Here is a 22,812-nt window from a genome sequence, read left to right as displayed (position 1 = left end):
CAGCAACTACAATTATCACAGTAACTTAGCACCTGAGATGGGCCAGACAACGTGATAAGTGCTCCGCATGCACTGTGTTCATAAACCTCCATCAACTCCACACAATGGTATTATTCCCACTTTACAAGAACCTGAATTCAAAAACTAAAACTAAGCAATTTGCCCATGTTCACCCAACTAGTAAGCCTATGTTATGAGCCACTTAGAGACATGCCACGCTAAACCAGTTCAGATCTAAAATTTGATCGTTTCACAGAATTTTGCAACCAGAAATCATTTTCTACTTATCTATAGAGCAGATAAATACAAAAGCAGTGTTATTTGGTTTTGTCATGTACTCGACGTGGTTTAGTTTAAAATCAAAATTCTTTTGCATGTGCCTTATACACACACACATCCTGGAGAGCAATCCCAGGGGATATCAGTGGCTGCCAGGAGGCCTCAGAGAAATGTGCCACATCATTACCCAGTGGCCAAAACAGATCAAGAACCTCTGTGGGAAAGGTTCTTGGAACAATTTCCTCTGTACTGCAGAAACTATGAGATTTATTTCTTTGATGTTTTAAAAGTTGACACCAAATTAATTTTAATTAGTTTCGACTTAATTTTCTCCTCTACCCCAGACAATAAATATTTTCAGTTATCCATGTGACTTCCTTACGTGTGCTTGCTCTGAAGCACTCCCTGAGAACAATGAAAGGAAACACTTCTCATCGATGTCAGCAAAACATTACTTTAAAAAAAATCATCCATATTACACATACACACTTTTCTCCACAATCCCTTAATCTCCATAAATGTGCTAGAATCTTTAGCATAGGAGATTCTGGTGCCTCGTCCCTTGTGTTTATGCCTCAGAGGCATCAGCTTATGGTGTCCCTCCCTGAGGGGCTGGAGACACACGCTTTCATCTTGTGCTGTCAGCTGCATAACACTTCCAGCTGGCAGAAGCTCCGTGAAATCGGAGCCACTCGGTGCGTACTCGGAGCATAAGCAACGACCGAAAAAGGCATCTGAGCCATGAGACACCGTCCAGCAGAGAGGATGAGGAGAGCATGCACGAAGGAGCTGTTCCCTCAGGAGCCTCCATCACACCCCTCACCGCTGCCCAGGCTGCTTTATGTCATCGCTGTCCTGACAGCGAATGTTCTGTCTTCTCTCAGGAGGCGTGTAATGCTCTCAGCCAGCCTCCTTAGCTCACGAGATGGGGGCTCTAACTCCGGAAGCAAAGACTTCTGAAGCCATCGGATTTCACTGAAACCAAACTGTCCCTTGGGTCGCCTGGTCCTAAGCATCAGAGCGAACATTCTGTCTCGTTACCTTTCCTCTGGCCAGCAGTACCTGCCAGGGCCCCAGCTCCATCCAGCTCTGAGACAGGCCTTACCTGAGTCTCTTGAGGTGCCGATGGCACTTCATAGGGAACCACCATTTTACCCACTCTGCCTCCATGTCGCACAAACAGTAACGAAACAGACTTCCATTCCAGAGAAAATAAAATTGCATTCTATCTATGGTATATTAATCTAAGTCTTATATGTGACACTCTTATTTCTGCATTATGAAGCCGAAAAAATTAAATAATTTTATCTCAACACACAACTGCTGAGACAGCCAACACCAACGCAAGATAAACTCTCCGGCGATTTGGGCGAGGGGAGCAAGAACATGGTTTGCTGTGACCTGCACAGGTGCAGTAAGACCCGTGACCGTAACGAGGCGGGCATCAACTTCTCACATCATTTGAAACTTCCAAATTTTGCCTCTGGACCTTTTCTAAGAAACAAAAAAACAGAGTGTCCCACACTTATTTTAGGTTTTATAGAAATAAATACAATATAAATCAACAATAAAACCTATAAAAGATGTATACCCCCTAAAGAGATGCAATCCTGTCAGAATTACTTTAAAATACTTAGATATTTTAATATTTCAGTTAAATGTTTAGTTTAAGTGTTAATAATCAGGTAATGGAGGCCAAAGGGTGTGCATATGGACAGGCTTGTGAAGCTGTGGTTCATTTTTCCATATTATTCTCTCAACTTTCTGGTCCCAGCGATCTCTGTTGAAATGAAAAGTCAGAGAGTTACCTGTCACTTGGTCATCTCCCCTGCTCCTGCTCTAAAACAATCATACAGTGAGGTCACCTGCCTCATGAGACTGGCTTCGACAGCAGAATAATCACTTTGCTGTCTGAAGTCCTACCTTGCACCCAACCGCCTCCCTCAGGTGGCTTCCATTGTGTGCAGAGCCAATGACAGGGTCCCCTCCTCAGAGCCTCCATGAGGCCCCAGGGTCTAGAGTAAATGTCAAAGAAGGCAGCGAGGGCACCTGCTCCAGAGTGCCAGTCCCCTCTCCTCCTGCCGACGTCATTCACAGCACAGCAAGCCCACCAGGAAGAAAGGTGTCCTGGGGACGAACCCACCCTGATTGCCAGCAGCAGACACCTCCGGTTAAGTTAGGGACCTGACAACAAATTGCTGCTGAAATGACAGAGGTAGAGGATCCTCGAGAGTTGACTGATAATTGACAGCTTTACTCAGACAAGGAAACAGAGGTTCGTGGGTGTTGCCCTTCGACCCCCATCACTCACAGGGACAGGGTGCCCTGGGCCAGTGCCCTTTCCACCACCACGTCTGCTTCGCTGATTAATCCGAGACTAGCATCCAAGCTTTTGGATAAAATCCAACAGTGATCACTACGCTCATGCCCTGACTTTCATTTTTCATTTCCCTGAACAGAGTTTATAAAGTTAAACCACGTCGTTGCGGGCTGTGCTGCGCGGGGCCCACACTATCCCCACAATTTAAACGCAGGACTATTTTAAATCGCATTTAGTTATCCACCTGCTTATGAGCCCCTCCGCTGCTTCCCTCCCTGTTTTCCTCTGTGATTACACAAGCGCCAGCCCCAGAGGTGCCCCGTTTTACCACAAGCACAGCGAAGGAAAGTTGCAGCGCCCCACTCCTTAAAGAGCCACGCCGCTGCTAGTCTCCCAGATAAAACGGCCTTAAGCCTCGCTTGCCATCGCACCAGTAAGCTGTCACTCCAAAAAGCTGCACCGAGAAACTCAAGAGACTTTGCCTTTTCCCCTCAAGCAGTAGAAATAAATTTCCTTTCTTGGTTATGTTTTCAAAAAGAAAAAAACGAGGCAGAATGTTGGGACGGTGTCCTTTGTTTGGGAAGGTGGCAGCGTGTGCCTCCTCCCCTGCATAGCCCTGAAGGACATACGCTTTGCCCCTTGCTGACCCCTGGCCCTGTGCTCACGCCCAGCTGCTCCTGGAGCGCCACCTCGGGTGACGACACCAGTCACCAAAAAGCACTGGGACAACTGATAAAGGCCTTTTCTGCACACTGGACGTCAGCATTTAAAAATGACCCCAAAGAACCAGGTTCCATTTCCCGTTCCTTTCATGTCCCAAATCGCATCCCCCAGATTAGGATTCTGAGATGACAAACGGGCCTTTGGGGTTCTCTCTGCTGCTTCTGCAGGGCATGGCCCCCCGATGATTTATCAGACCTCATGGGTTTCAGGAGGAAGGAGACATAGGGCCCTGGCAGTTAAGTCACTAAGAAGCAGCACCACACCATGGTACCAATAAAACTACAAAACATTGCTGAGAACAACTAAATATTGCCCAAGAAAATGCAACGACAGATCACGTTCAAATTAAATAAGTCATGTTCAATATATCAACATTGTGAAAATGTCCATTTTCTCTAAATTAAAGTATAGAATTAAAATAGCATCTTTCCACCATTCTAAACTGCCATATGCCAAGAATCTTTAACCCACACATCGACAAGTAAAGACACCCTTGCCGTATCTGTGGGAAAGCCCATTTGGTTGTGTCCTGCCTTTGCCCAAAGCTCCACTCCAAGGTTTGCTGCGATGCCCAGGGAGTGTGGTTCGGCTGCGGGTACCCCACCCTAATCAATTATAGGATTTTACTCAGTTGCCCATCTCTAGAGAGCTCCAATTTTTCTGCAAAAAATAATGCAGCATTTCATCAGATAAAATATGGGACTTCTACTGAGGAAAAGGGGTGATGCTTCCGTCCCAAGGTCTTCAGAGTGTGTTGAGGGGACGGGCACTCTCTTCAACCACACAGAAGGCTCTTCCACCCAGGACACTCGCATCCCACTCCTCGTAAAGAAACACCCAGCACGTCTCCACGTGTGGTCCATGGGCCACCTGTGTGGGCCTTACATGCTTGTGAAAAATGCAGGTTCCTGAATCTCATCCCAATTTTTTGATTCCAAATCTCTGTGGGTGGGTCACAGGAATGCACACCAACCACTGCTTCAGAGGGTGCTTAATAAACAGCTACAGATAAAATGATGATGAAGATGAGGGAATGTGAGAACAGAACATCCTTTTCCTCGTATAGTCTTCTTGGACTCCTTGTCCTCTGAGACTGAGGTCAAGGTCAAGTAAAAGAAAGTTGGAGTAGCTCTATTAATATCAGATGAAATAGACATTAAGATGATCTACGACATGGATTTAAATAGGATTTCTACGCTATAATAAAAGGTTCAATTCTCTACGTAGATTTAAAAAATTCTAAATTCGTAGATGCTTGCATCCAATAAAAGTGCCTTGTGCATATAACTCTTGAAATCTGCCAGAAATATAGGGAGAAAATGACAAACCCACCAACATAATAACAAATTTTCATACTCTTCAATTACTCTCGACAGACTGAGCAGATGGAAAGCTGATTAAAATCTACAATATTTTAACAGCACAACTAACAAGCTTCAAATGTTGGACACCTATAAAACCCTGTATCCAATAAAGTCTACACATTCATCTCAAACATGTATGGAACGATTGTAAAAATTGACCTCTTAGAAGGCTAAAAAGAAAGTCTCAATAAAATTCAAAGAATTGGTATTATACAGACCACATTCTCTGACCACACCAAAGTTAAGTTAGAAGTCAACAATTAAAAGATAAAAACATCAGCATACAGAGAGTCAAATAAATGGCGTAGATGATAGAGACTTTGTTCATCTTCTTGCGACCAAAACAAAGTTGTGACAGAAACACAGAGCAAACAGCAAGCAAAGTCACCTGGGATCTAGATGAACAAGCCCTACAACTAGGGAGAGAAATGAGAAATCACCCTGTGACGAGAGGTAGGAGGGGGCGAGGCCGCCAGGCCACCCGGTCCGAGCAGCTGAGTGGGACAGAGGCAACAGCAATGGTAGTGGCAGCTGAAGACGCCTCTTAAAGGAGCCATGTCCACATGTGGACATTCATGGTGACAGACCTGCTTGCTCTGAGCACCAGTGCCCGGTCAGCTGCTCGAGGGGCCCCAGGGACTTACAGGGGGACACTGAGTTGTTGGAGTGAGGGCCACAGGCGAGGATCTCTCCCAGACAGAAGTGCCAGAAGTATCCACTGTTCCTCTGTTGAGTCTTCCCCCGATCCCAGCACCGCCATAGCTGACACATCATCAAACTGGATAACAGAGGTCTCTCCGCCCAGAGGATTCCCTGAAACTCTGCCTCCTCCAACTCACGGCCCCACCCAAGCCACATCCAGGTGTGTCCTCCACGAGTCAGGTTCTCCTTGCTGAGCAGCGTCAAGACTCACACTGGTGGCAGCTGGCCTCGATTTCTGGTGTGATTACTTGAGGCAACGATAAGCACAGCATCTGTGACTTGTTTGCTGAATCTTAACAAGAGGCCTGGAGGGGCATAGGCTGGGGCTAAGTTTGGCCTGCAGCTAAACCCCTCTCAGGACTGTGCCACTGGACACCTACTACACAAAGCCACACTAATAAGACCAGGAAACTCAGGAGCTTTGCTTAGTACATAGAAACAGACACGGAAAGGCAGCCAAAATGGCAAGACAAAGAAGCAGAAACCGTATGAGAGGACAGAACTGAGATCCAGAAATAATGGAGTCAAGTAATCTAACAGATGCAGAGTTCAAAACACTGCATTTGTAACTAGCATTTACAAAGATGCTCCATGAACTTAGGAGAAGAGTAGATGAATTCAGGGAGAACTTTAACAAAGTGACAACAAACATAAAAATGGAAGTGGAAATTATAAAAGGGAACCAGTCAGAAATGAAGGACACATTATCTGAGATGACGAGTATATTAGAGGGAATAAACAGAGTGGATGAAGAAGAGGATCGAACCACTGATAGAGAAGATGAGGAAGCCAAGGACACTCAATCTGAATGGCAAGAAAAAAGAAGCCAAGACTATGATAATAATTTAAGGAGCCTATGGGACAAAATAAAATGTAAAATTATCCATGTCACAGGGGTACCTGAAGGAAAACGAGACGTTGAAGAGCTATTTGAAAAGATGATGGAAAACTTCCCTCACCTGGTGAAGGAAATAGACACACCACCCCAGGACGTTCAGAGTCCCAAGAAAGATCAACCCCAGGAGGCCCATACCAAGGCACATCATAATTAAAATGCCAAAGGTTAAATACTAAGAGAGAAAAGCAGTTAGATACCTACAAGGGAACACCCATAAGACACGCAGGACAGAAGGGCTTGGCACAAAATATTGGATGTGATAAAAACCCAGGATCTACAACCAAGAATACTTTATCCAGCAAAGCTATCGTTTAGAGTCTAAGGGCAGATCAAGAACTTCTCAGAAAAAAATAAGCTAAAGGAATTTATCAACACCAAACCAGTATTACAGGAAATGTTGGAGGGACTTCTTTAAAAGGAAAAAACATGTATCAAAAACAGGAATAAAGAATGGTAATAACTGCATTCCTATCAACAAGTATCTCAAATAGAAAAGAATTAAGTGCTCCAACCAAAAGATAGGGTGGCTAAATGGGTAAGAAAACAAGACCCTCACATATGCTGCCTACAAGAGACTCACTTCAGATTAAAAGACACACGCAGACTAAAAGGAAGGGGATAGAAAAAGATATTGCCATGATGGACCTAGAATAAAATAAGTCAGATAGAGAAAGACACATATCACATGATTTCATGTATATGTGGAATCTAAAGAATAAAATAAACAACAACAAAAGTGGAAGTAAACTCACAGATACAGAGAATATTTTGAGGGCTACTAGATGGGAGGGGGGTTGGGGAGGACAGCAAAAAAAAGGGCAAAGGTATTAAGAGGTATAAATGGATAGTCGCAGGATAGACATGGAGATGTAGAGTGGAGCCTGGGGAAGATGGTTAAAAATGTCGTAATAAATATGTAAGGGGAGAGGGTGACTAGATTCAGTGGAGCGATCGCTTTGCAAATTATGTAGCTCTCTGATCACTAGGCTGTACAACTGAAACTAGTATATTATTGTATGCCAACTATAATTTTAAAAAACTCATTGAATTGGACAATGTAAATACGAGCAACTAATTGTCTTTTAAATTTCAGTAAAGCCGGAAAAAAAGAAAGCAATAAAAAAAAAAAATCAACATATAAATTTGAATACGGGACTCTAAAAAAAATCATGGGTCAAAGAAGAATAATAATAGAAATTAAGAATACTGAGAATAGAGTAAAAATTTAAATTTGCTTTTCAGAACTCATTGGGTACAGTCAAAAAAAGTATAAAGAAGCAAATATGTAGTTTTAAATATTGAGACTAGAAAAAAAGAAAGCCTGGAAATAATTGAGCTGAGCATCCAATGAAATTGGAAAAAGCATCTCGAAAGTAAATGAAATGAATTTTCTCCTGGTGGGGTTGATTCAGCAAAAAACACGGAAGGCACAAATAACATCAAAAATAAAAACAATACACAAGTTAGATGTTTCTAAAGTGTCCAGAGCAAATCAGAGATGCAGCCGAGACAACAATCTGGGCTAATGAGAAATTCCTTTCTCCAGGACCCACGATAGTGCAATTCCATGCTTAACAAGTTGTCAACAAGGACAGGATGCTGGTGGTACCAATGCCTGTGGGCTGGACCACCAGGCTGGCCTTCTGTTGTGGGCTGGAGGTGCGAGAAGCAAAGCAGAGCCACGTGAAGTACCCGGACAGCCCCAGAGACGAGAGCAGCCACTGCTCTCTTTAATGGAGAAGCTACTTCCTTCCAGTGGACTTTCCATTTATTCTGGGAGAAAAATAAATAAATAAAGGAGCTGCAAAGGAAAACCAAGGACGAGTTGATCCATTTCTAAAGGTGCCCTGAAGCCCAGCTCCTAGCGAGAGAACAGAGAGAAGCCCTCTCCTGCATCCTCCCACCCCATCCGTGGCACACAGCAAGCATTTCAAAATCTTAACATGCGTCAAAGACTCCCTTCCTGGGCAGTGACTTGAAGTATTTGGTGGTGAAAGCTCAGATTTCTCTCCTGACAACATGCTTTCTTCTGCCCCGTGATGCACATGTTGGAAAAGTCTACACAGTTAAACATAGGTGAGAAATCCACATGCTTTGAGCAGGAGAAACAAGTCGGGGAGCCAGGCTGAAATGGCCAGGCCCTTGGCATTGACTTCTGACTTAACTCCTTGGCGCTGTTTCGCTTTGTAAGCTGAAAAGAGGGTGGATGGGGTTTAAGTGCGCATTTTGCGACGTTCACCTCGCGAGTACAGACAGCCATTCCCGCAAAATGAAGGCACGGCTTCCTCATCTGCCAGTCGGGCCAGCTGAAGTAAAAGAAAATGGCACACTGGCCAGAGGATGTCAACACGAACAGAGTACGAACCTTCAACGAGATTTCCTGCAGGTTCTAAAGTGCGAGCGATCTGGGTATCACGTTGCCGGGACTCGTTCCGAGGGCTTAGAGCACTGCGTGGAGGAGCAGGGACTAATTTACAATCAAAACCCCTGGGTCTGATCCCAGCTTGGCTACGGATCGGTCTGGGACGCTGGCAGGTCCTTTCACGGCTCTTGCTTCAGGTACCTCTTCTATAAATCCAGGACAGAAATATCTCCCCAACAATGGTGCGAGGACTAAATGGAATAGCCATACGGAGACATTCTGGCATCTGGTCTGTCTTTCCACCTTAAAAACTTTCCCTTTCCCATGACGAATATGTTGGACACTTCAAGTTTATGAAAACACATTGGGTACACCATGTTAGCCGAAGCTAGAACTGCAGTCCCTTTAATCACGCTGACAGAATACGAAAGAATAAAAATATTCTAAACCAAAGAGCCATGCAGAACTGAGAGAGAGATGCAGAACTGAGAGAGAGAGAGAGAGAGAGAGAGAGGAAGAGTGAGTGTGGTGTTAGGCGGCTGAAGCTCCTGAATACATGGGGGATTCCCTCTCAAGAATCAAAACAGTCAAAACAAACAAACCTGAAGAAACGGAAAACTTGAGATTTAAAAAGATACTTCAAAAACTTGTCGGTTGCCTTAAGGAGCATATTCTGAATATTGTTTTGCTTTTCCTTGAAGACTTTCATCGTTGTTCTGAGCACAGTGAGCAGCCATCCAGCCATGACACTGATGTAAAGGCTTAATCCAACCCCCGATTTTACAGATGAGAAAGCTAAGCCCAGAGAGATTGATTGACACAAGCCATCCAGCTCTCTAGAGGCACGGTGCCAGGACCCCAGTCTCCCGACCTCCCACCTTCCATACTACCTTTTAGAAGCCACCGAACTTCAAAAGACCACCCCTCCCTTCTTGGAATAACCCCCAGAGCCCCAGAGTGATTCTAAAGTATCTGAGCACTAACTTACAGATTTTTTAAGTCTCCTTTCTCTGACACCCACAGATCACATTCGCTCATGGAAACCCCACTTGAGTGTGTGTGCATTTTGCTTTTAAGGCTCAGTTTGTTCTTTGTTTGAGGTGTACATGTCTTCAAAACTCAGGTGTCTCCTCTCAAAGAGGGGTCTTCTGGTTTGCCTGGGAAGTGAGCACTAAGCAGCTGTGCTGAATGGACTAGAAGCAGCCACCTAACCATGCGACTCGAAAGGCAGCCCCAGTGGTAATTCCCACTCCTACCCAAGGTCACGCCCTATCCATCTCAGCTGTGAAATCCCCAGCAACGAGACCACCACAGTTTATAAAGCAGTCCCCAGCAATGCCCACAGATTTAACAGAAATTAAAGCACCCCATACGCATGGGCACACTGCCTGGCTGAGCAGCCATGGGGTTTGATCTCTAGAGCACTTAGCAGAGGACCACACACAGTGTGCTAACACACCCACACATGGCATTACAGAACACGCTCGACCTCAGAGATCTACAGTCCCAGCCTCAGAGAGATGAAGTCACCAGACCAAAGAATGCCCTTAACAGAGGCAAAAGAGGCACCACTAACGGAATCTGCTATTTTCCACATTAGTCAAGTAGGTGCTTTAAGAATTTTATTTATGGCAATAAATAAAATAAAGACAATTTTTTTTCTTTCCCAGTTTGCCTAAGCACATTCAATCATCTTTTTCAAAATTAAATTCATCTATGATTATAGACCAAGTTCAATAAAACGGCTCGTGCCTGCCACCCAGCTGGTTGGGGGCTGTCTCCACGGTTGGAACTCAGGAAGATGAACATGCAAACTGCGGACAAGGGCGAGGAGCCATCTAAGCCCCGCAACGCACTGCCTGCCCGAGCGTACTCAAGGAAATGGGGGAGTGCCCCACGAGCCCCAGCAGCCGCCACCGTAAGTGGAGGGTCCACTCGTTAAGGCCACAGCCTCTCCTCATGCCTTCCTGTCATTCATCAGTGGAGGGAAGTATGAACACAGCCAAAGCCTCAGCTTTCCCGGCTTCTCCCAGCTGTTACTCTTTGCCCCAAAGCAGCTTTACTAAAACCATTTCCCGGAAAGGCCTCGACCTTTGTTCCCTGGCATTTCAGGCAATCATTTGGCAACTGGAGAAAGCGGCGCTGCCCTCGAACGCTGGTCTCTCCCTTCCTTTGCCCTCTGGAACCAATTGGGACCTGCTCAGTGTCGCTCCAGAGACTGCAGGTCTCTACGGCCAGTGGACCCCCAACTCCAACGAGCGGGCAGACACACATGGCAGATAATGCACGTCGCGCGGATGCCCCGATCGCCGAGGCGTGGGCGCGGCGTCTCAGAACTTGACTCCTCTCAGTTTTTTCGTTCGCACCCGAAACCCAAGCCTCTCTCTCTGTCTCTCTCTCCATCCAGGCGCAGAGAGAAGTAAGCGGAAGTCGCTGCCCCGGCATTCGCGACGCCGCGCTCGCCAGTGCGGGGTGAGCCCGGCGGGTCCCCGAAGGGCACCTGCGGCGCTGGCGCGGCGCGGCGCGCTTACCTGGCTGACGATGGTGGCGTGGGCCTGGGCGTAGCGCCAGGCGCCCTCGCACTGCACGAGCGGCGCCGAGCGGTTGGGGAAGGCGGCGAGCGGGTCGGCGCAGCTGAGCCCCGCGGCGGCGGCCGTGGCCGTGGCCGTGGCCGTGGCGTTGGCCGCCTCCAGCAGGAAGCGCTGGCAGCGGCCGTGGCCGTGGCGCTCGGGCGCCGTGCGGTTCCACTCCTCCTCCGCGCTCCAGCCGCAGCGCTCGGCCAGCGCGGCGGCGCTCGGCCCGCGGCACCAGTAGTGGTCGGGCCGGCGGCCCAGGAAGACCACGGCGACGAAGAGGAAGGCGAAGGTGACGCCGGTCAGGCACAGCAGCAGGAACACGCGCCGCTGGAAGCGCCCGAACTCGCCGGCGCGCTGCAGCGCCTCGTCGAAGGAGGGCATGGTGCGCGCCGCCCGCCCGGCCTCCGAGTGACCCGGCAGCGCGCGCCGGCCGCCGGCTGCACCCCGCCGCCGCCGCCGCCGCCGCCCCCGCCCCCGCGCTCCCGCCTCACGCCCCCGGGCGCCGCGCCAGCGCCCGCCGGCCCGCCGGCCCCCGGGCCCCGCGCCCGCAGCGCCCGCCTCCCGTCCGGGGGCGCCCGCAGCAGCCCGGGGTGGGAGCGGGCGCGGCGAGGGAACCGCGCGGCGCGACCTGGCCGGGCGCCACCGCGCGCCGGGGACCCGGCCCGGGACTGCGAGTGACGGGCACAGCCTCCGGCCTGGCGCGGAGCTCCATTCGGTCCCTGCCAGCAAGCAGCCTGCTCTGCGGTCGCCCGGCGGCGGGCTCCGGGAAAAACAAAGCTCCAGGATCACCCAGCCGCTCCCGGGCTCCTCGGGCACGGCCTCTCGGCGGTCCCGAGGGCAGCCAGGGCACCGACGTCGCGCGCGCCCCGGTCCCCCGCCTGTGCCCGGGAGACGCACCCCGACCCTCGTCCCTTCCCGGAGCGGCGGCTGCCCCGAGCACCTCGGGCAGGCAGCCAGCTCCTGGGACAGTGGCCCACGGCTAGACCCCGAGGGGTTCGATTTGGGCCGCATCTCAGAGACTGTCCACCGCTTTCAAAGGGGCAGCTGGGCAGCCCACAGAGATTAAGCATCTCCCTCAGAGGCCTCAAGTTCAAAGTGAGAAGGGCCCTCAGGCCCATGCAGGTTTCCTTAGCCAGGGCCTTCAGACCTACTGTCTCTGCCCAAATCGCCAGGAAATGGTGCAGTCGGTTGGTCTGAACAGTTGTTTTCGACTTCTTTCCTGGCTCCCAAAGACTCAGAGCTGCTGTCCCTGACCTCGGCTGGGCTGCCCAGCGTTCAGGTTACAGCCACGCTGATCTGCAGCCTCGGGCACTGCTGACCACCGGCTGCTTACAGTGCTCGCCCTGCCTTGGGCAAGAGGCTTCTACCTCAGCAGGTGTCGTCTGAGAATTTCTCCAGATCTTCATCCCAGACCTCCAGCCCCATCCTCAAAACAGCCTTGTACTCTTAGCTCCCTTTTCTCAAAGCCTGAGAGGCGGATAGAGCCCAGACTTAGCTTTTCTCCTTCCAAAGCAAGGTCTCCGGGCTGCCAAGCTTGGAGCCGGCTTCATCCGCTCAGCAGCTTGTGAGGTTGAACAGCTAAGCCAGCCCCATGTCCTCGACTGGCAGATGAGGCTAATACTCTCCTGCGGTCACTGTGAGGACTGAATGAATTAATACATATAAAGTACCAGGAAGTGCCAGCTGCACGCGTGCCCTTGTCGTTAGCTGTTACCGGTGTTCTCACCTGCGGCTGAGTTGACACCGTTGACTGTTTGGAGTTGCCCTGAAGAGGACGATATCCTGTAAGACGAAACACCTGGGGGCGTGCGGCCCCGCGGGAGGGCTGGCTGCGGGATAGTTTTATTGTCCTCTCGTTCCTTCTTCTCAGCTACCAAAGCCACAGGCTCGCCTAGTTAGCTACGACTTCTGCATCCACCTGTCTCATGCTCCAGGATCTAGTCCATATTCTTAATGGCTCCCTGGACCCCAGATTCAACCTGTCCTCCTCCCACCCAGCTCTGCCTCCTGCCCTCCCTTTTGGTGTAACCACTGCCAGACCCCAGACTCAGAATCTCAGTATCTCCTGGACACCCCTCACTCCACGTCACCTGGCTCCGCCCCCTTGCTATTCGACCCCTCCCCCCAAACATAACAAATACAGACAAACGTGTCCCTAGCTTCCTCCTCTGCTTTAACTGTCTCCCAGAGAGTGGTCAAGGGAGAATGGGCTTCAGGTGGGTATAACCCTTGGCCCAGTGGTGGGTGGAGCAGGCAGAGGAAGCCCAGATAGAACCCCCCAAAGAACAGCACCTCTCTTGCCCAGATGTAGATATCACAAGTTATTATTATTCATTTTGTCCACATTTTAATCCTTTTAATACATAAGTATTACACACAAAATATATACAGTGCTTGAGGTGCTTTGAACTTTGCATGAATGTACCAAACTACAAATTTTTGTACCACTTCTTTTTTTCCCTCCACAGTATATTTTTGAGACCTATTAGCCTTGATAAATGTCGATCTAGCTTATTTACTCTGCTTCATAGGGTGCTATCGAATGGCCATACTACAATTTCTCCATTCTTCCATTGAGAGTATCTGTAATACTTTCCTCCAAAACAGAAACTTTCCTTTAGGGAAGTCCAAATTATAATCAACTAGAACACAGTGAGTCAGAGAAAGATACTGTGAGTATTAGCCAACCTAAATCAATCTTAGGGTCTAGTGTAAGGCCACAAAGTAAGAATGAGAGTCTTTCCAGCATTCTTACCGTCCAATATGGTAGCCATCATCACATATGGCTGCTTAAATTTAAGTTAATTAATATTAAGTCAAACGAAAAACTGTGCTCCTCACGAGCGATGGTTCAAGTATTCAGTAGCCACATGGGCTAGTGGTCAGCACACCGCAGTGTGCAGACACAGAGTGCCTCCATCACCACAGGAAGTTCTGTTGGACGGCGCACCTAGGCAAGATGATCAAGCAGCGTTTGTTGGATGTTTGTAAGAATCGGTTGGCCTATAACCTTTAACCCTTGTAAAACATACTAACTTTAGCTCTTCTCGAAAAGGTATTTGTTTGGGTTTTTTCCTTTAAAATTTTATATAGTTGGTATTTTTTATTGCATTTAGGAGTGGCTATACCAGCTATTAACATGTATTCACCGCATATTAAGTTTTCAACGTACATCATAATGACATTACACTGTTTGTAAAACACAAAAAAAGAGCAGTGTTTTGGGGAATACTATAATAAATGCTGAAATGAAACTTGTTTTTCAAAAATCCATTGAAGAAAATTTGGCAAGTGAATTGGTCCATGTGCTCAGGCCTGAGAAAAAAAATGAATCATATATTCTCCTTTGTTTTTTAACAGATGGCTGAGAATGTTTGAAAGACTCTCATTCTTACTTTATTCGGAGTAGCTATTTTTCACGTTAGCAGGTGCATGTAGTAAAAACTACAGCATACTCCCATTATTATATGGCTTAACGCGAGACCCTAAGATTGATTTAGATTGGATAATACAATATCTTTCTCTGACCCACTGTCTTCTAGTTTCTGTTTGAGGAGGGACATATTACAGATACTATTATCCTTTTGAAATAGATGCCATCTCTATCCTTGGAGCATCTAAGATTTTAGACTTTAAGTTATCTTTGGAGTAGCTGGTACCCATGAAGAAAAATGCCGACACCCCTTGCATCCATACCATCTAACTCCCCATCCCTTCCCAGCTTTCCCTTCAAACCCGCTTCACACCTGACATGCAGGGTCTCTATTAACACTCACGGACCAGACTCTGTGTCCCGGACTCTGCCACGTGCTTTACCTGCTGTGTACCTTTTACTCCTCAGAACTCCGCTAACAAGGCACCATCGTCCTTTTGCAGATGGGGAAACTGAGGCTCGGAAAGGCCGACATCACTTGTCCAAACACCGCTCGGGTTTAAGTGGCTTGTGGGGAACGCAGCCCGCTTCCGCTGTCCAGGCCACCTCGTTGCTGCGTTTTCTTTTGTAGTTTTCCTATGACTTTCACGTGAGTCCAAGGCATTTTTTCATTTTGCTTTAGATCTAGGTTTGTTTTGTTTTTGTTTTTGTTTTTGTTTTAATAAAACCATTTTATACTTCCTATAATAATCTCTACATAAACTTTTGGCGTGGGAGGATCATAGGGATTCTTTTTTAACTGAAAGAAATTTTAGAAGTCATAGAGTCTAATCTTCTTACTTTGCAATCAAGTAATTCAGGACCGAAGAAATCAAGCGACTCAACCGAAATGACTTCATTCAGTTTATAGCGACAGGTGGGACTAGGACCCAGGCCTGTACACTATTATAAAATGTTGACTCGGATTAATTTTTAAGTCGTCATTTCATAAATTATTCTTTTAGCTACAAAAATAGTATATCCTGGAAATATAAAAGAAAATCTTTACCAAAATTAAAGTGATTCGTATGAGTGTAAAACCCTATTCAGTCTTCGCTCAAATAACATTGTCAGTTAAATTTTTATAGTACAGAATGGAAGATTTTTTTGCAAAAATAAAGATTTTTAGCATTTTTAACACTGGAAAAATAAATCATCTATTAATTCCCAAGCATTATACTGGTTTAGGGGGAAAAAAAAAAAAGATAACTGGTGAAATTTGAGTCTAAGTGCCCTACCTGAGTTGTGCCAACGTCGGTGTCCCAGTTTTGGTCACGTAGGATATAGTTATTGGGGAAATTAGGAGAAAAGCACATGGAAACTCTCCACACTATTTTTGCAACTTCTCGTGAGTCTTAAACTACTTCAAATTAAAAAGTTATGCTTTTAAAAAAACGTAATGACAGCCAGTCCTGAAAAACTCATGCCAAAAAAATGGCTGCCATCGAGCTTTTCCTTTCAAGGACATGACAGTCCCTGCACTCGAATCTGGCCCCATCTCCTGGCCCTGGCCCCATCTCTTGGCCCTGGCCCCTCCTTTGTCACAGTTGCACGGCGGCCTTTAGAATCCCCGTCAGAACTCAGGGGCTTCCGTAGCGTTTTTCAGGCCAACCTGGGGGAATGCTGCCGAGGTCCAGAGAATCCATCCGCACGTGTCCTCGAGCCCCGCCCATTTGCCTGCGTGCACGTGCTCGCGAGTGTGACTCTGGGTTTAGTGTAGAGTACACGTGATACGAAAGCCACATTCTCAAATAAGCATTTGTCTTTAGATGGGAAAAAAAACGAAAAGAGAAGTTTTTACTCATATAATGACCAATCATATTTCCCCAAGCCAAAGTCTTATAAGAAGACTATGACGACAAAAAAAAAAAGAAAAAAAAGAAAGAAAAAATGTGTTTGTTCTATTCTTTTATTGTTCTAGCTATTGGTGTTAATTGATGGTCTTACTGCAAAAGACTTGCAGTTTTTGCTTAATAAATGCAATCGCACATGGTGTGTAGGGGTTTGTGTGCTTGCTCCGTAATACACACTAGAACAGGTTTTGTTTGATAACCTGGCTTTCTTGGGTATCACCAGCCTCTGCTCACAAGCGCAGCCACTTCAGATAACTCTGTGAATCTCTACAGCTATCACTGTGCCTGCCACGCCCACAGGAAGTCTCATCCTCACGGGTAAGATGCTTAATCTTTCTTTCATATCAAGCATTTCTGGGACTCCCCAGAGGCTCTCTTTTATGTGTACCCCACATAAAAGCTGGACAGTTTTCTGCATTCTCCTTCCTGTTCCTTCCAAGAATCTCTAAGGTAGTGGCGGATGGCCTCTCATGTGTCCTGTAGAATTGCATCTTATTCATGGGTTACTTTCCCAAGTTAGAGCACATGGAGAAAACAGTGTGTAGTCAAAAATCTTACTCGAAAGTCTTCTTGGTGGTTCCAGAACTAGAACAGATCGTGGTTTCTCCAGGGAGGGACTAGATGAAGTGATTGGCGTGGACTGAGCTTCGTCTCGGTTGAGACTGTAGAATGAGGATGGTGGTGCGGACATTGGGGAGGCTTTTGAAACCTGGGAAAAGCAGATTTACAGCCTCTAGTTCACACTCACTAGGGCCTCTGTTCGTTGAGTGGGAGTTGGGGTGGGGGAGATGGATGCGGTTTCCTTTCAAGCCTTAGTCCCCAGGTATTCATTGCTCCCCACCTCCCGTTTATCTCTCAGGTCTGTATGTGTTTGACCCCCAAATATAGCCAAGATTCAAGCTCTTTTCCGCAGGTCTCCTGGGCTACAGTCAAATCAGGAGGCTTGCCTGGGCATTTGTCCCTAAATATTCTATCTGTGTGCCCAAAACACAAACACAACTTATGGTGGCCACCTATTTGGCCATCCAGTACACCTGAATCTCAGCTCCATACCACCCCAAATTCCCCGTCACATACTAGCACTGGCCTGCCCACTGGGATTTTCCATTACCCATCTCTCTGCCATCGAACCCTTCCCAAGGTCAGCCCTCCTTTTCAATCAGTAAAGTATCTTCATTGACGCCCTCAAACCCATGCCAGTTCCTAGATTCATCCTTAATCTTTCATTTCTAAAATTCTCTCTTATCACTGTCTTCTGCCAACACCACATCTAATAGATACAGATACTTACACTCACATTCATATCTATTCCCATGTCTTTATAACAACATGGCTAGCTATTGCAGACAGGTGGTTAAGTGGTCAGCTTCTGGAAGTTGCTTTGCAATTCCGCCTTTGTGTGAGATTATTTGCTGTGTGTTTGAGAAACATCACCCACTCTCATGGCGTCTCAGTTTCGTTAGTAAATTGGGGATACATAACAGTATTAAACCCATTGGACTGTAGGGAGAAATAAATGAAACACTGTAAATTGAGTGCTTCGCGTGAGTAGTATTGGACAAAAAGAACGGTTCTATCACCGTTAGCTACTTTTCAAAATTCTTTCCACTTCCAAGTTGCACTCAGTCCCACCTCCCCCATGCCTCCCTCCGGAACTCTACTTGTTTCTCTGAGTATTATGTATTTATCTTGTAAGTATCTCCCAGTGTAATGCCAGACACTTCATGAGATGTTCCACAAATAATCCATCAGCTCTCTGTGTCATTTTAAGAGAAATGCAAGACTCATTCGGAGAGCAGTTTAGAATATTTATATATCCTGAACCTCTATTTTGTAATGATTTGCTCTCGTAATATCTTCCCCCCTATACAAGTAGGAAAAATAAATGAGATCTTCTGTGGTTTCCAGAAACCATTCTTTCCTGTTCATCCAAGAACAAGAAAGCTATGATCTCACGTTATCAAAACGCGCCCAGACGCCTGACACAGTTGCTAATTATTGCTCCACTGACATTTTCTGATGCGCTTCTGATCTGCCCGTCACAAGTAGGTGAAGCCAACACAAGTTTACAAAGGAAACTTGGCAGTATGTGTGTGATTTATGCCTTCTTGTCCTTGCAGGTATCCTATAGACACAATTAAGACCTTCGGTCTGTGTTGTTGACAGATGTGTGTTCAATGGAGTGCATTTTATACGCCAGATATAGCGATAGCCAAACTGACATTTACAAACATCATCCCACTTGGATATTTTATGGTCGAAATGTTTTCTTTTGCAGATGTGATGTCTGAAACAATTAGCATAATCCTCAGTCACATGTGAAATGACGCAAATACCCCAGGAATCATACAGAATTCTAAGTATGACTTTTCAGATGGTAAGTCCCTTCTTCATAGTATGAATTTATCCAAAGATTTTAAAAAGTTGGCTTGGGAAAAAAAATGTGAAATTGAGCTTTTAAATACCACTCTGCAATAGTTTTTAAGATGAGTATCTCATCCTTTTAGGAAAGGCAATAATAATGAACATGACTAATGGCAATTGTTCCAGATGTTACATGAATGAACTGCTGGGTGGTCCCCCCTACTCACCACGGTCCCTTATCCTCACATCGTGGGTGGTCCAGAGTGTTATTATGGTATTAAAGAAAGATTACATAACACTCTACAAGCTCACCTGTAGAAATCAGCCAGACAGACGGAGTTTTTAAATGATGACGTGCCTTTTAATTTTTAAACAAGAAGTAAAAGGTTTTAGATACACCCTAAGCATCTGTCTCTGAAATCTCAAGTTTAAAAACATGGAAGATCCAGGTTTTTGAAGCTCACCATCTAGAACACGTTGGAAAGTACTTCTTGCCTTTTTTTAAGGAGCTTGGAGCGAAGGCCCAAAGAGAGCTACTTATGTTTCCATTGATAAATCAAAATAATAAGCTTTATATATCTTATTTCGTTTAATCTTCAAACAGGTGGAACAAAAAGTTTTCTACAAAAAAAAAAAACATAAACCTCATTAGATAAATGGAACTTTTTAGATAGACATAGGTTTTCTTAATTGAGGGAAATCATCAGTTTCTAAAACATGTCATAAACTCAAAGTACATCACTTATTTGGAAAACGGTTATTGTAAAAAGTGTCACGGTTATTGTAAAAAGTGTCAGATGCCATTTTGTTTTCAGAAGATGGTACCAAGTGTCACCGCATAGGAGTCAAATAGGAAACAAATGTGATGTGTGACAATAACCCCGCTGTCTTAGTAAATTGAAAGCTATCATAGACCAGCTTTAAGAGATATTAAAACTTCAAGGCGTGACTTGAAGGAAGAAAGGTTCGAGTAAGTTTGGGAAGACGGGGCAAGCCAGCTAAGCTTTCTTACTGTAAAACTTCTCAGAGCCCTCACAGTGCATTACGTTATCTCTGAGAGGGGAATGTGGGAGGCGTTGTGACTTCGACCTTGGAGTCTTTCTCTCACAGGCCATCTTAAAGGATGATATTTCCTGGTGGCATAACTTTGGGAAACACAGGCATCACAGCAAATGCTTTCATGAGGTGTGTGACAATAAATGAGAGGAGTGTGGCCTGGAAAGTGGCTTTGATGTAGTGGCTTTATGGATAATTAGAGAACTGAACCCCAAAAATATGATAGGGAATCATGTCCACGCAATTACATTTTACCCTGCCTTCTTCATGGTCGTTTGTTCATTTATTTGTTCGTTTATTTATTCATTAAGTCCTGCTATTGGGCCAGGTGCTGGAGGTAAAGAGATGGATAAAACAGTATCCCTGCCTTTGAAGAACTTACTCTCTTGGGTACGAAGGCAGAGAGAAATATGACATCGGATCGGAGGTGCCAGGCTGGAACACTGGAGACGTAAAAGAGGGACTGGTCAGCCCTGCCTGGGAGCCTGACAACCCCACGAACCGGGTCTGAGACGGGGGAATGAGACAGACCAGGCTGAGGAGGACGAACACACAGGCAAAGGCAGGGAAACCACGTATCACATTGGGAAGGCTGCAAAGCTTTCCCTACTGGGATTCAGCATGAAAAGAATTCCTGTGAGAGATGAGGTTGCTTAGTTGAGGAAAGGTCCTTTAAGGATGTGTGAATAGAGGCAAGGTGGCCATTTAGGAGACTGTCCCAGTAGTTCAGGGGAGAGAAAGCTGGCAGCTCCACAGGGAGTGACAGTGGAGGGGAAAGAGACTGACAGATGTGAGGGACATTACGGAGACAGTAGGACAGCGTGGGGGAGGGGCAGGGAGAAGGTGGAGTCTAGGGTGACCCTCAGGTATCTGTCTTGGGTGGCTGTGGAGCGGTGCAATTCAAGAGAGTAAAAGAAGCAAGAGACTGGGAAGAGAGAGGAAATCGTTTTCAGGCATGGCGAACTTCAAGCACCAAGGGACATCCAGATGGAGTTATCTGATTGGCAATGTGTCAGTTATATGAGAAAGCCATCCGGGCAGTAGATGAGAGCTTCGGAAGTAAGTTATTTGCCTGTCTCTTCAACTTCTTTTCTCAATAGAATTTAAGTGTGCTTGGGTCTCTACTCAAAGAAGGAAAGGAGAGAAATAAAGGGAAAGAGAATTAAAAAAAAAGAGAGGAAAAGGAGGACGAAGGCAGGAGGCACACCTTCCTACAGCCACCGTCTTCCCCTGGGCACGGCCGCTCCTTCTCAGCCAAAGCTGCGGGCTTGGCCTCCCCTGCATCCCCGACTCCTCGGCCAGTGCAATCCAGCTCATGCTCACTGCTTCACGACCACTACCAAGACAAGGTCATTGAGACCTCCTTTTGGCTAAATCGAATCCATAAGACTTGGTGCTTTGTTGATTTCCTAGCAACTTTCAACGTTATCAAACTCTTCCTCCTTCCTGAGGCACTTTCGTGCCCGTTGGCTTCTGTGAGACCCCACTGCTCAGACCTCTTGGTGGGTTCTTGCCCTCTGCCCACTCCTTACACCTGGCCATTCCTCAGGGTTCTGCCCAAATCATTCTCCTCTTCCCATTCTACAAACTCTCCTTGGGCTTCTCAACTACCCCAGAGCTCTAGTCATTAATATTAGAGTAGCTGTGGCTGCAGTAGCAAAGGTACCCCAAATATAATACTGCCTCAAAGTTAACGGATGCTTGCATCTGCTCATTCAGGGGGCAGCTCAGAGCCTTGTCACCCTGTGTCTCCAGACTTGACATTCTCGCTTACTCCCAGTCCTTCCCACCCTCTCTCCCTCTTTCTCGGACCTCGTTTTTGTAGGCGGGATACGCATTTGTTTGTTTTTACTTCCTCAGCTCTTACCTTGTTTAGTGGAATAGAAACTAGACTGTCTCAGACCGTTTTACACACTTCATCTCACTGAAATTGTTGTGTCTATTTTTAATAGAGAAGACGAAAGTTTGGAGAGTGTTAACTCACACAGACGATCGCAATGGCCGAATTCAAGTCCGAGTCCGTTAGATTCTGATGCTGATGGTGTTCCCACCTGGTCACGCTGATCTTTTTCTCACTCAGAGCCTGAAGTTCAGACGAGAACAAATAAACCATCAGGAAGAGAGGGCATTGGGATTCACACCCAGGATTCTAAGCTTAGAACCAGGGTCCTGAGTCCTTTCCATATTTGTATATTTCTAGTCCATATATTTATCAGCACTCGTGATGAATTTGCCAAATTCCTGGCTCTGCTTTGCACATTCATGGGTGTTTGCCCAAGAGGGACTTGGGCAGAATCCCAAGGAACACCCAAGTGTCACTGCTGATGTCATCCACACTCCTTTTGGCTCCCGTGTCTGTCTTAGAAAAGACCCTCCTTATCGCTCTAGGTGGTAAATTGCCGCTGACTGAATTCTTGAATCGACATGGTCAAGAATATAGAAAATAGGATTTTCACCCCCTAAACATTGCAAGACAGATCGCCCCTGGCATTTCTGAGAACAGGTGTCTCCAGAACAGATTCATTAATATCTGTCTAGTGAAAAGATTCATTAATATCTGTCTTTGATAAGCACAGTTCTATAGCCCCAAAGAATTAAAAATACCTCCCAAAATCTGTCTTTAAAATGAATTCTAAATAGAGTGAGGAGAGAGGGAGAGAAAACCGGATGGAACTGGATGGAAATGACTCCTCCATCCTTTACTCCTTTCTAAACACCTTTAAAAGCCTTCCTGACTCCAAAAATACCCAGGGTTCTCGGGGTTCTTGCAAGCCCACGAACGGGGACGACATGCTACGCCACTGGTTACAGATGCCAATGCTAGGGTTACCTTCTCAAGTGAAATCAGGAACAGCTGTATGTCACCAGCATAGTTATTCCTGTAAAAAAAAATATATATATAT

At 46.3% G+C, this 22,812-nt stretch overlaps 1 protein-coding gene across 1 annotated transcript in view; it reads right to left on the bottom strand.

Moving 5' to 3' along the window:
• SLC22A3 (solute carrier family 22 member 3) overlaps positions 1–11,651 on the bottom strand; it is an 84,277-nt gene extending 72,626 nt beyond the window's left edge. Inside the window, exon 1 of the mRNA XM_039881190.1 lies at positions 11,180–11,651. Coding sequence (XP_039737124.1) covers positions 11,180–11,605 — 426 coding nt within the window. The 5' untranslated portion in view covers positions 11,606–11,651. The remainder of the gene's footprint in view (positions 1–11,179) is intronic.
• Positions 11,652–22,812: the final 11,161 nt, after the last annotated feature.

Source organism: Pteropus medius, unplaced genomic scaffold (genome assembly GCF_902729225.1).
Source record: "Pteropus medius unplaced genomic scaffold, Ma_sr-lr_union100, whole genome shotgun sequence".
NCBI classification, from domain to species: Eukaryota; Metazoa; Chordata; class Mammalia; order Chiroptera; family Pteropodidae; genus Pteropus; species Pteropus medius.
The sequence above is the reverse complement of the archived record's forward strand: the minus strand, read 5'-3'. Positions and strand labels throughout refer to the sequence as shown.